The 14,465-nt window shown below is 40.9% G+C and overlaps 1 protein-coding gene across 1 annotated transcript; it reads right to left on the bottom strand.

Annotated features, from left to right (window-relative positions):
• Positions 1-3,935, bottom strand: LOC122551322 (gamma-crystallin S-1-like). The gene is made up of 3 exons (XM_043693030.2): positions 3,912-3,935; positions 3,581-3,823; positions 1-609 (listed from the first exon to the last, which is right to left on the bottom strand). The coding sequence occupies exons 1-3, from the start codon at positions 3,918-3,920 to the stop codon at positions 334-336; spliced, it is 528 nt and encodes a 175-aa protein (XP_043548965.1). The 5' UTR covers positions 3,921-3,935; the 3' UTR covers positions 1-333.
• Positions 3,936-14,465: the final 10,530 nt, after the last annotated feature.

Genomic DNA, 14,465 nt, shown 5'->3' with positions numbered 1-14,465 from the left:
TGACCTTTCAACCAATTTTATTCTACTTTTCCATGAATCTACAGAAGTGATGTGGAATCGAAACATTCAACTTTTTTTAAGAGTAAACATCATAAATTAAACTGGTCTACACTATCTTTTGTAAAATTAAAGCATTGTTTGCCAATGTTTTTTGATTAGAATTTCTTTGCAGATAATTCATTAAAGTCAATTGTAGAGGAGGAGATGTCCATTAATGTTGTAATCTTTTCACAAGAATCCAAGTCCATACAATTGTTGATGATCAAATAGAAGGTATTTTATTTAGGTTTGGAAGTGATTTAAACAGAGAAAATCAAATGTTTCTGTGACAATCTAGAAATCCCTCATGCGTCTGAAAGATCCAATAGCTGAGCTGTAGCCTCCCCAGTCACTGTATCTCCTGTATTCACCGGGTCTCATGAAGTACTGGCGCCCTCTGTAGTTGGGATGTTCATAGAAGATCCAGTAACCGTCCATCACATGGCAGGAGTGGATGTCACGGTAACGGAAACGATCGTAGACAGATGGACAGTCATCCATGAATTCCATCATCTGTCCTCCAAAGTCAGGCCTCTCATAAATCCTCATTCTGTAGGAGCCTCCACGGTACTGGAATAGAAAGAGGATTAGGTTGCCATTTTCTTCAAATTTGTAGTCAACTCCTATTCTAGAATGATAACAAATTCTAGAAGCAATAGATTCTGATCCAAATACTTTCAACCAAGGAGCAGCTGAGAATGCAAATATTTTAAAATAGTTTTTGGCTAATTTTAGAGGATTTAATAGACAGTTATTTCCTGAAAATCTGTGTAGTTGGATGCTTTTCTTATTGTGAACGTGATCCTTCAGAATTCACGTAGGGGAATGTAAAATATAACCACAAAACTACAGGCCACAAATATAAGATTCATTCACTTGTGTTCTGCCCAAAGACAGCTGTGTGCTGTGTGACTTTCTGTGACACAGATTGTAGAGACATTCGCAAGTTTATTTCACCTGGAGTAATAACTAAACCCTGAACTAGCCATTGAGACAACTGAACTAACCAGCCACTAGCAAAATCAACAGTGAATTCAGGATTGACACCTTTACCGAGAGGGTGGTTAGAATATGGAAATCATTGCCTTAAGGAGTCATTGAGGTGTACAGCATGGATGCATTGAAGAAGATGTTAGATAAATGCATGAGGGAGATTGGAACAGAAAGATATATTGATCTTGGTAGATGATGAAGGTCAAGAGTAAGGCTCCTGAGGATTATAAGCAGACCATTAGGCTTTTTGGGCTAAATGGCCTGTTTCTAGGCTGTAAATAGCATGAAATACATATGAGATTAGGAGCACTGATTCTAACCAAGCCATCCACATATCAGCAGATGAATGTATTACTTATAACACTGCAATCTAATAATACAGTCCTTACTTCTGAATGTTTGATCCATATGTACCATTAAATTGTCCTATCGAATAAATTTTTTTCAGGGTGTGGACCTTGGATCTGTAATGCCATGGGAGGTAATACTAAGGAGCCAAATGTTCTTCTGCTCATGTTGGAGACACCTTGATGTTAAGAAAGACATTCACACAGGTATCCCCTCCCTGCATGTGAAGCAGATCAATTACTATTTCCAACTGATGTGATGCTCTGTTTCCACAAAACTCCATTCAACAAGTACACATACCACTTAACAAATATCACACCTCCAGCTGCTAAAGAGCCCAAACCAAAGTTACAAGAGTTAAGCTTCCAATTTACAAGTAAAGCTATTTTGAAGTATTTCAATAATTGCAAATCTCTGAATACATAACGCTAAGTAAGACAAGGTCACAATAGAAACACAGGCAATTGAATTATACAGATGTTTTCACAATGTGTTAACAATCTCAGCAATGAGCATGGAAGTCAATTTCTAATCCTATTAGAGTCAGAGAGTCATAGAGATGTACAGCACGGAATCAGACCGTTCGGTCCAACCTGTCCATGCTGACCAGATATCCCAACCCACTCTAGTCTCACCTGCCAGCACCCAGCCCATATCCCTTCAAACCCTTCCTTTCATATAACCATCCAAATGACTTTTAAATGTTGCAATCGTACTAGCCTCTACCACTTCCTCTGGCAGCTCATTCCATATACGTACCACCCTCTGCGTGAAAAAGTTGCCCCTTAGGTCTCTTTTATATCTTTCCCCCCTCACCCTAAACCTATGCCCTCTAGTCCCCAGGGAAAAGACCTTGTTTATTTACCCTATCCATGCACCTCATAATTTTGTAAAACTCTATAAGGTCACCCCTCAGCCTCCAATGCTCCAGGGAAAACAGTCCCAGCCGATTCAACCTCTCTCTATAGCTCAAATCCTCCAACCCTGGCAACATCCTCGTAAATCCTCTCTGAACCCTTCCACATATCACAACATCCTTCTGATAGGAAGCAGACTAGAACTGCACAAACAGTGGCCAAACCAATGTCGTACAGCCGCAACATGCGTCCCAACTCCTGTACTCAATACTCTGATCAATAAATGAAAGCATACCAAATGCTTTCTTCACTATCATATTTACTTGCGACTCCACTTTCAAGGAGCTATGAACCTTCTCTCCAAGGTCTCTTTGTTCAGCAACACTCCCTAGGACCTTACCATTAAGTGTCTATGTCCTGCTAAGATTTGCTTTCCCAAATGCAGCACCTCGCATTTATCTGAATTAAACTCCATCTGTCACTTCTCAGCTCTTTGGCCCATCTGCTCAAGATCCCGTTGTAATCTGAGGTAACCATCTTCGCTGTCCACTACACTTCCAATTTTGGTGTCAGCTGCAAACTTACTAACTGTATCTCTTATGCTCACATCCAAATCATTTATATAAATGACGGAAGGTAGAGGACTTAGCACCAATCCTTGTGGCACTCCACTGATCAGAGGCCTCCAGTCTGAAAAACAACCCTCCACCACCACCCTCTGTCTTCTACCTTTGAGCCAGTTCTGGACTCCCTCAGGATTCCCTCCAACAACTTGCCCACCACCGACGTCAGGCTCACTGGTCTATAGTTCCCTGGCTTGTCCTTACCACCTTTCTTAAATAGTGGCATCACATTAGCCGGAAATGTGTTGCTGGAAAAGCGCAGCAGGTCAGGCAGCATCCAGGGAACAGGAGAATCGACGTTTCGGGCATAAGCCCTTCTTCAGGGCTTATGCCCGAAACGTCGATTCTCCTTTTCCCTGGATGCTGCCTGACCTGCTGCGCTTTTCCAGCAACACATTTCCAGCTCTGATCTCCAGCATCTGCAGACCTCACTTTCTCCTTTTGCATCACGTTAGCCAACCTCCAATCTTCCAGCACCTCACCTGTGTCTATTGATGATGCAAATATCTCAGTAAGACTCCTCACAATCACTTCCCCAGCTTCCCACATAGTTCTAGGGTGCATTATTAGTGCTGAAGATAGAAACCACCCAATTATTAATTACATATAGGTTTAGTGATATACCTAATGAAGGAACATATACATGCTTGTTCTTGATGTTATTGGGTATTTTCTACGATTATTGGCACAAGATTCAACAATCACAGAATTATAACTTACCTGTGGGTAGGAGCGACATGACCTGACACAGTCATTGAATCCCATCCAGCGTTGGTAGTCAGGATATTCTCCCCTGGTCAGAACATACTGGTATCCCATGTAATTGGGTTTCTCATACAGCACCCACCAGTCACTGTCAACACGGATGGAGTTACAGCGGCTGAAGTAAGGGGACAGGTCGGCACAGTCACTGCTGCACTCATAGTGCCGCCCCTGGAAGTTCCTGTCCTCGTAGAAGATGATCTGTGGGAAGGTATATGCTCAATTAATAAACTGTTAACGTAGGAAGTAGCAAAAATGGATTATAATGCAATAAATTCAAAATTCTTACCTTTCCCATTTTGAGCCCACAGTTAGCTGAGGAACTGACTGATTGTAGCCCAGGGGAGCCAGTTGATATTTATATGCTGCGGTACATTTGCCATTCTAATGAATCAGAACTGAAATTCAGCAAAAGTGCAACAAAACACACAGCACACACAATGTAAAGAGAACAACTTCAAAGACAAATGAGGTGCCATTGATTCTCTCTCTTTGCCGACACATAATTTCATTGTTACTTTACAAAGAAGAACAGTGAACGAGATCATTCCCTGCTTTCTGTGCCCTGGTTCTGCTGAACCTTCGGAACAGTCACAATTCTGAAACAGTTGTGCTTGCAACGTGACAGCGTCATCCCCTGCTGAACTGACTAAAATGGGGACTAAACTATCCATTAATACCTGGTTCCATGATACATGGTAGAAAATCAGTGTTATATAGCTATATTAGAAATGTTTAATGTGTAAATTCAGAAAGTGTCAGAGTTTTATGGAGAAGTGCTCAAAGCGTTTTGCAGGATACATTGGAACAAAAAAGAAGCTCGAAGCCAGATTAGGCTGTTCGGTCCATCAAGCCTGGCCCAATGTTCACTATGATCATGGCTGATCATCTATCTCAATGCCATATTCGTGATTTCTCCCTATGTCCCTTAATGCTTTTAAATCCATATATTCAAAGTAATTATCTTTTTTCCCCTCTCTTGTTACCAAACTGCTGTAAATCCCAGTGCCACACACTTTCCTAGTTCCAGAGGTTGAAATTGAAACCCATCTCCAATGCCCTTCTCTTCCATCCCACCAACCTTCCCATTTGACCAAGCAGTCTCCATTATTTCTACCAGTGTGATGCCAGCAACAAACACATTTCCTTTCTTTCTGTGGGGTCAATTTCCTTCAAAGTGCCCTGGCCCATTCCTCTATCAGACCCAACATCCTGTTTCACTCCCATAGCACTCTTCTGTACATCAAATGTAAAACTTGTGGTGTGTCTTCTCCTTTCCCACCATCCCACACGCATAATGTCGTTCTAGGTTGAACTGCAATTCTCTTTAACGTGGAAATATGCATTCAACATAGACCATAAGACCAACAGAACTAGGAAAGAGAGTGGTCTGGTCAGCTTCTCTGCCTACTCTGCCATTCAACGGCTTCATGGCTGACCTGACATTCCTCACACCAACTTCCTTGTGTTTCCCCATTGCCTTTAATTCCCCTAATGATCACAAATCTATTTCAGTCCTAAATATAAACAAGGACTCTACCGCACAGCTTTCTGTGGCAAGGAATTCCAAGTACTCACACCTTTGAGAGAAGAAATTCTTCCTCATCTCAGTAAATTGACCCCTGTTCATTATGAGATTTCACCCTCTGGTCCTAGATCCTCTCAGCGTTTACCCTGTCAAGCCCCTCCAAGAATTCAATATGTCTCAATGAGATCACTATTCATTCTTCTAAATTCCACAGAGTAGAGTTGCAACCTTTGCTCATTAGACAATCCTTCTACATCATGGATTATCCTGGTTTACATTCTCTGAATTGCCTGCAACAAAATAATAATATCTTTCCTCAAATTAGGGGATCAAAACTGCTCACAGTACATCAGATGGTCTTACAACTGCAGTATGACTTCCCTATTCTTATACTTCAACTCCCTTGAAGTAATGACTAACATTTTAATAGCCTTTCTGCTTACCTCTTGCCCCTGTGTGCTAACTTTCTGGGTTTGATGCACAAGTATCCCCAAGTGCCTTTGCCTTGCAATATTCTGCAGGTTTTCTCCATTTAAACAATATCTTGTTACTTTGCTCTTCCTTCCAAGATGAACAATTTCACATTTTCCCACATTATATTTCATTTGCAGACTTTTTTAGTCCAGTTACTTAAAATATCAATATCTATCAATGAACTGTTTATATCCCTCTTGAAAACAGCCTTTCCATTTATTTTTCTGTCATCTGTGAAGATGATTTGATTTGATTTGATTTATTATTGTCACAATGTATCAAGATATAGTGAAAAGTAAAGAGTAATAGAACAGAATGCAGAATACAGTGTTAAAGCTGCAGAGAATGTGCACAGAGAGGTCAACTTTAATATATGAAAGGTTCATTCAAAAGTTTGATAAGCAGCAGGGAAGAAACTGTTTTTGAATCTGTTGATATGTGTTTTCAAATTTTTGTGTCTTCTGCTTGACAGAAGAGGTTGCAATGGAGTAGAACCGGGATGGAAGGGGTCTTTGATTATATTGGCTGCTTTCCCAAGGCAGCAGGAAGTATAGACAGAGTCAGTGGATGGAAGACTGGTTTGCGTGATATAGACTGGGTCATGTTCACACCTACCTATAATTTCTTGTGGCCTTGGGCAGAGCAGTTGCCGTACCAAACTGTGATGCATTGGAAAGGATACTTTCTATTGTGCATCTGTGAAAAATGGTTAGAGCCAATTGTGGCCGATTTGGAATTGCTTCCTTCCTGCAAGACATTAGTATATATTATAACGGTTGTCGTCCCAGCACTTATCCTTGTGGAACCCTTCTGGTCACATATCACTGGCCTGATAAAGAGCTCCTTATCCCCAACTTTCTGTTTCTTGCATATTATCCATCCATGCTAAATAACTACCTTGAACATTGTGGGCTCTTAATTTCTGACTGAACCTTTTGTGATGTACCTTATCTTCTGAATGTCCAAATATGATGCATCTACTGGTTTCCATCTATCCATTCTTGAGACTTCCTTGAAAAGCTCTAATACAGTACTCAAAGACAATTTCTTTCATACTGTGGGAAAGGATATGGAAGATATAGACTGTAGGGAAATAGATGATGACATCTTGCAAAATGTCCAGATTACAGAGGAGGAAGTGCTGGATGTCTTGAAACGGTTAAAAGTGGATAAATCCCCAGGACCTGATCAGGTGTACCCAAGAACTCTGTGGGAAGCTAGAGAAGTGATTGCTGGGCCTCTTGCTGAGATATTTGTATCATCGATAGTCACAGGTGAGGTGCCGGAAGACTGGAGGTTGGCAAACGTGGTGCCACTATTTAAGAAGGGTGGTAAGGATAAGCCAGGGAACTATAGACCAGTGAGCCTGACCTCGGTGGTGGGCAAGTTGTTGGAGGGAATCCTGAGGGACAGAATGTACATGTATTTGGAAAGGCAAGGACTGATTCGGGATAGTCAACATGGCTTTGTGCGTGGAAAATCATGTCTCACAAACTTGATTGAGTTTTTTGATGAAGTAACAAAGAAGATTGATGAGGGCAGAGCAGTAGATGTAATCTATATGGACTTCAGTAAGGCGTTAGACAAAGTTCTCCATGGCATACTGATTAGCAAGGTTAGATCTCATGGAATACAGGGAGAACTAGCCATTTGGATACAGACCTGGCTCAAAGGTAGAAGACAGAGGGTGGTGGTGGAGGGTTGTTTTTCTGACTGGAGGCCTGTGACCAGTGGAGTGCCACATGGATCGATGCTGGACCCTCTACTTTTTGTCATTTACATAAATGATTTTGATGCGAGCATAAGAGATACAGTTAGTAAGTTTGCAGATGACACCAAAATTGGAGGTGTAGTGGACAGCGAAGAGGGTTACCTCAGATTACAACAGGATCTTGACCAGATGTGCCAATGGGCTGAGAAGTGGCAGATGGAGTTTAATTCAGATAAATGCGAGGTGCTGCATTTTGGGAAAGCAGATCTTAGCAGGACTTATACACTCAATGTTAAGGTCCTAGGGAGTGTTGTTGCACAAAGAGACCTTGGAGTGCAGGTTCATAGCTCCTTGAAAGTGGAGTCGCAGATAGATAGGATAGTGAAGAAGGCATTTGGTATGCTTTCCTTTATTGGTCAGAGTATTGAGTACAAGAGTTGGGAGGGAATGTTGCAGCTGTGCAGGACATTGGTTAGGCCACTGTTGGAATATTGCGTGCAATTCTGGTCTCCTTCCTATCGAAAATATGTTGTGAAACTTGAAAAGGGTTCAGAAAAGATTTACAAGGATGTTGCCAGGGTTGGAGGATCTGAGCTACAGGGAGAGGCTGAACAGGCTGGGGCTGTTTTCCCTGGAGCGTCAGAGGCTGAGGGGTGACCTTATAGAGGTTTACAAAATTATGAGGGGCATGGATAGGATAAATAGGCAAGGTCTTTTCCCTGGGGTTGGGGAGTCCAGAACTAGAGGGCATAGGTTTAGGATGAGAGGGGAAAGATATTGTTAGAAACGAAAATCGCTTCTCAATAATCGCTCTAGACAAATTCAGGAAAACAAAGTTTTATTAACAAGTCAAGTCTGCAGAGTCGGGCACCCTTAAAGAAAAGGCGCGCAGAGGCTTACAAAGTTCTCGTTTAAATACAGTATAAGCTCCTCCCCTCTATAGCTCCAAAGAGCCACGAGGTTCACATTTTAAAAGAAATCATTATTTTAAAGTCTGTAACAAATGTCTCCAGACCCTCCCCTCCCTGGCTCTAATGAGCTATAAGGTTCACATTCCTAAATTGTCACGATACTCCAATTTTCACCCTTATCTCAAAGTCCGCAACAAATGTCTTCAGAGTCTCTAGAGTTGTTGTTTTTCTCACCCCGTAGTCTCATTAGTCAAGGACCTATTCTTCTTTGTCTGTCTAGGGTCTTATCAGCAGATGTTTTCTGCATTAATTTGTAACTGATGTCTTCTCGAGTCGTTTCGCTATCCTCAGTCTTATCAGCCAAGGTCTCATTCTTCCCTGTCTGTGTTCATCAATCAAGGGCCTGTTTGTTCTTACTTTGCAGCTTGAATTGTTAGACACTATTTTACTTTTAAATATTCTAAAGGAAACACAAGCTTTGCACATCTACTTTTGAGTATATAAAATGTTCTAAAGGAAACACAAGCTTTGCCTTTTCTGTGGTTTCTAAAGGAAACACAAGCTTTGTCTTTTCTGTGGTTCGGGCACATCTTAAAGTACAAACCAAAATCACTTCTCACAGATATTAATTGGACCTAAGGGGCAACTTTTTCACGCAGAGGATGGTACGTGTATGGAATGAGCTGCCAGAGGATGTGGTGGAGGCTGGTACAATTGCAACAGTTAAGAGGCATTTGGATGGGTATATGAATAGGAAGGGTTATGGGCCGGGTGCTGGCAGGTGGGACTAGATTGGGTTGGGATATCTGGTCAGCCTGTGCCCGAAACGTCGAATCTCCTGTTCCCTGGATGCTGCCTGACCTGCTGTGCTGTTCCAGCAATAAAGTTTCAACCTAATTCTCTGCACAAAGCAACATCCTGGCAGTACCGAGGGGTTCAGAGCTTCCATTTCTCAGGTAGGTGCTAATGTCTATTCTGAAGTGGTGAGTTGCTTCCATTGTCCTGTCCTGGGAGCAATTCTCTTGGCTGGTGCCTCTCTGTCTGACCTGTTCTTTGTGTGGATTGCTGGGTTATGAAACTGCCCTCGGGGCTTTGGGATAGCTGTAATGCTCTATCATTGTTAGTGAGAGCTTGAAGTGTGTTCTTTTGTCTGCGAGTGCTGTCTAGTTTCACTTGTCAGCCTGCTTGGTCCCTGGCTGAGGCATTCGGGTTGTTTTGGTACAGTTTGGCTAATTTTGCTTTTGTGAGCCTATTGTGGGTTGGCAGGGTGGCAGGTCTTTTTCCACACTGCCACTGTTGGGCAGTTTCTGTCTAATTAGGCTAGTTAACTAGCATCCTGTTTGAAAGGTCCATTTCAGAGTTTGACTTTTAATTTATCTTTCAACTTGAGAAAAACTTATCAACAATTTCCATGTGAATCAAATTCTCAACACCGCAATATGTGTTTTATAAAATTTAACAGATAAAAATCTCGGATAAAATATTTTGGGCGAGAGAATAAAAGAGGAAGTATGATGGGACCAGTCTTTTAAGATCATTTACTTATCATTGACAGTCCGAATCTCCATTTCACTAAGAAAGAACTTCAGTCCGAAATTCCAATATTGCAAGCAATGCTTTTTTAATTCGATTTGATTTATTATTGTCACATGTACCTAGGTACGGTGAAAGTATTGTTTTGCAGGTATTACAGGCAGATCATAACATACAACGATCAGAGGGTGATAGAACAGAGCGAGGAATACAAAGTTACAGCTGCAAGGAAGGTGTGCAAAAAGCAAGATCAATGTTGGTTTGAAATTTGAGAGGCCCACTCAGAAGCCTATAATAGTGGGGAAGAAACTGTTTTTGAACCTGTTTGTATGTCTGACAAGAGGTTGGTAGAGATTATAATCAGGGTGCTACAGGTCTTTGATGATGTTGGCTACCTTTCTGAGGCACAGAGAAGTGTTGATTGAGTCAGTGAATGGGAGGTTGACTTGCATGTTGGATTGGGCTGTGTTCACAACTCTCTGTACTTTCTTATGGTCGTGGGCAGAGCAGTTGCTGTACTAAACTATGTGTTGCATCCAGAGAGAATGCTTTCTATGGTGCATCTGTAAAAGTTGGTGAGAGTCCTTATGGATGTGCCAAATTTCCTTAGCCTCCTGAGGAGGAAGAGGCCTTGTTGTGTCTTCTTGACCATCGTATCTACATGGGTGGTCCAGGGCAAATTATTGGTGATCATCACTCCTAGGAGCTTGACACTCTGAACCATCTTCACCTCAGCATCATTAATGTAGATAAGGGCATGCCTTACTTCTTGCTTCCTGAAGTCGATGGTCAGTTCTTTAGTTTTGCTGATGTTGAGGGAGAGATTATTATCTTCACACCATGCCACCAAGCACTCTATCTCTTTCTTGTATTCCATCTCCTCATTATTTGATATCCAGCCTACAATGGTGGTGTTATCAGTGAACTTGTTGTCATGAGTGTACAGGGAGTATTATAGGATGCTGAGTACACATTCTTGCAGGGCACTAGTGTTGAGGATTATTGTGGAGAAGATTCTGTTTCTATCCTCACTGAATACGGTCTGTGGGTCAGGAAGTCAAGGATCCAGTTGCAGAGGGCAGAGCAGAGACCAGGGTCTCAGAGTTAGGAGATGAGTTTGGTTGCGATTATTGTGTTGAAGGTGGAGGTGTAGTCGATAAGTAGAAGCCTGATGTAGGTAACTTTATTGTCCACATGTTAAACGGATGAGTGTAGGGCCAGAGAGATGGCATCTGCTGTGGATTTGTTGTCTCAATTGGGAAATTGCAGGGGATTGAGGCAGGCAGGGAGGCTGGAGTTGGTGTGAGTCATGACTAACCTCTCAAGATACTTCACGATTATGGAGGGCAGAACCACTGGATGGTAGTCATTGAGGCACGTGACATGTGTTTTCTTTGGTACCAGAATAATGGTGGCATTCTTGAAGCAGGTGAGGACTTCAGATTGTAGCAAGGAGAGGTTAAAGATGTCAGCAAATACTCCCACCAGCTCATTCGCAAAGGGTCTGGGTGCATGGCTGGAGTCTCCATCTGGAGCAGTCCATTTCCTTGGGTTCACTCTCAAGAAGGGAAAGTGAGGTCTGCAGATGCTGGAGATCAAAGTTGAAACTTTATTGCTGGAACAGCACAGCAGGTCAGGCAGCATCCAGGGAACAGGAGATTCGACGTTTCGGGCACAGGCCCTTCTTCATTCCTGAAGAAGGGCCTGTGCCCAAAACGTCGAATCTCCTGTTCCCTGGATGCTGCCTGACCTGCTGTGCTGTTCCAGCAATAAAGTTTCAACTTCACTCTCAAGAAGGTTGATCTGATGTCTACAGCAGTGACTGAGGGAATAGGTGCATTGGAGGCTATTGGGGCAGGTGACAAAGACAAACAAGTCTTGGTCATTTTATTTCTACTTCCAAACCAGTAGCCAACGCTATACATCTAAATGTTCAAGCAATGCTTCCTATGATTACTGTGTGTTGTTCCAGGTAATGTATATATTCACTGAAATTTGGAATCTCATTCAGTAGGTGATATCTCAGTCACGGTAATTGCAATGCGGAACACAGAAACCACGGAACACTGGTAACGGTTCATTATAACGTTTAAATTAATGGTTGCAATGGATTGGACTCACTGCCAGCAGCAAAACAATTCCACTCACTGCTGAGCTCGAAGAAAGCTACCCAGCTTTGGTGATTTTGGTCATCTGAATTTCTTCTTTCCGACAAGTACGACATTAATGATGGGGCAGTAGGGTTCTCCATCAGCAATGATGGCATCAAATATGGTAACCAGTCAGTCACTTTGAAGTATTCTGACAGATAGCAAACCAGAAAGTAAATAGAAAGCACTGAATATTTTCACTTTTAGTTTTATTGTCTACAAAAAGCAAAATGAATGATTCAGACTTATCCATGGTAATAAGGCAATATTAAAATGCTATAAACAAACTTTAAAGAAGTATAGTATTTTAAAGATGTGTGGATATTCTAGCATAATGTAGAAATTTAACAATCAATAAGTATTCATCCAGACCAGTGAGAATTGTTAGCAGTTGCTTTGAAAACAGTGTGTTAGTAAAAAGAGCAATTAATCCTCATGACACAAGTAACATTTTCACTTACTTTTACTATTAACCAAATACTGTCAGAGTCAACGTTCTCATCAGATCAATCTTCCTACTTGGCTGCATTCTTGGTGATATCACCAACCCAGATGCTGAGGAGGCAGAGCATCACTTGCAGCACCTTCTGGATTTCTGCTTTTAACTGTGCAGGCCCAAGAAGTTACTCACAGTTTCACTGTCATTACTACCACAAAATACAAGCAATTGTCTCCTCTCAAGCTTTCAAAGGAGAACAGCAGCAGGAATGTATCAGGTCAACAAATGTTTAAAGGATGGTGCGATATTCCAGGTATTATAAATCTGAACTCAAGGTATGGAAACAAAGAGGTAAATAAGTCTGGAATACTCATTGTATGGTTGGTTTGCAGACAGAAAGTTGTATTCACTTTTGTCTGTCTTATTTTAAAAAAGATGTCAAAACCATGGAAAGTTTAATATTATGGTTTTCGATATGAAGAGTGACAAAAGAACCTGGGATTATTTTATTTGGAGCAGAGAAGATAAAAGAACATCTCTTAAAGATCTTCAGTCATACAAAATTTGGATAAATTAACTCAAAGAAAACTCAAAGATAATGAAGTGGAAGCCTTTAAAGATTATCAGCTAAAGTACATGAAGGGAAATTAGAAGAGTATTTTACTTTATTTAAAGGAATATTGAAATATGACATTTCCATTTGCAATGTTGGTATATAGTAACAATTAAATAACCTTCTCATACAAAGTCTATATCAAAGACATAATTGAGGTGATATTCCTGGATTAGATTACCAGTTAGGTGGGTAATTCCATTATAGGTGAGACCCCTAACCTGCTCATTCTCCAGGGCATTCAGACTGTCTGGGTCTGCACTTAAAGAAATGTCCCGATTGCCACTGACAGATGCACTGATAGTCTAGAATGGTGATCCAAACAAAAAGAATCATAAATCAAATCAATCACAGCAAATGCATAAAAGTGGGTCAATTCTGATTGTCTGAAATAGGCCAGATTCATTTTACTAAACTGCATGAAAAATAGTAATTACCAAACTATTCTATCAGAAAAGAAATCATAGAATTGAGCTTCGGCATTAAGACAAATGAAAATTCTCACAAGGGCGCTTTGAAAATAATAACTATTTGTAAAGTCCATGCTTGAAGCAGTACAGCTGTTTTGGTATTATATTGCAAACCAAATTTGGTTTAAAGTTTCTGGTATCAATGGTGACATGGGATAAAAGCATGGGATTGGAAATTAAGCAATGGATTAGCTCATTGGATGCAGTAATTGGAAGAAGTACTGAGGAGATTGATGCAGTAGGAAAGTACTATTGAAAGGAATGATTAGAAAACCAAATGATTTATTATATAATGCAAAAACTCAAGGAGAGAGGTGAATACAGAGGTAGATGTGAGGAATGACAAAGAAAGATAAGATCATGAACCAATACAGTAGAGAGACTGTAAAGGTTGTGAGAGCATCCGAAGGAAATAGCTGAGAAGATAATGAGATTTTGTGGTCGTCGGATGTGGAGCAGGAAGTCATGGTGAGACGAGTGAAGAAGATACACCTGCAAGAAATAAGGAGAAGAGTAAGGGCAAAGATTTGATGGACGGTTGTAGCTTGAAAAATGTAAATGCAGTGGGATTGAGAGAAGAATGGTCGACTGACAGAACAAGATGGAGAAGGATCATCAACTGGACTTGTCATGATCAAAAATTAAATGGGAAAGATGAAAGGATAAGACTTATACACGAAATTTAGATACCAGTCTGACCAATAGTGTTTATGATTTTATATTTACTTAAATTAATAAAACATGCTATGTGGAGCTTTGGACTGTGAATAACTACGGAAACAGTGCAAAGATTCTGTCAAAAATTGAAAGGAGCTGTTTTCCATTATTTGCTATAAAGAAGCTCATCAAGTATATCATTACCTATCTCATGTCCAGAAGTTATGTAGATTTTAAATTTAAAGACTTTCATTATATCATTATCATCAGCTAAAATGCTGTGCATGAGACAGACTCAGTACCTCAAATAAAATGTATTGTTTCCAAGAGATGTGAAAATGAACAAAGATATCAAAA

Source organism: Chiloscyllium plagiosum, unplaced genomic scaffold, assembly GCF_037043375.1.
Source record: "Chiloscyllium plagiosum isolate Xiang-an unplaced genomic scaffold, Cpla_swu_hap1 HiC_scaffold_7, whole genome shotgun sequence".
NCBI classification, from domain to species: domain Eukaryota; kingdom Metazoa; phylum Chordata; class Chondrichthyes; order Orectolobiformes; family Hemiscylliidae; genus Chiloscyllium; species Chiloscyllium plagiosum.
Note: the sequence above shows the minus strand (reverse complement) of the source record. Positions and strands in the feature narration are given on the sequence as shown.

Bases quoted from the DNA above. Each gene is read 5' to 3' on its own strand.
- LOC122551322 (XM_043693030.2), bottom strand. The intron at 610-3,580 runs GTAAGTTATAAT...TTTCTATTCCAG, and splicing joins CATGTCGCTCCTACCCACAG to TACCGTGGAGGCTCCTACAG.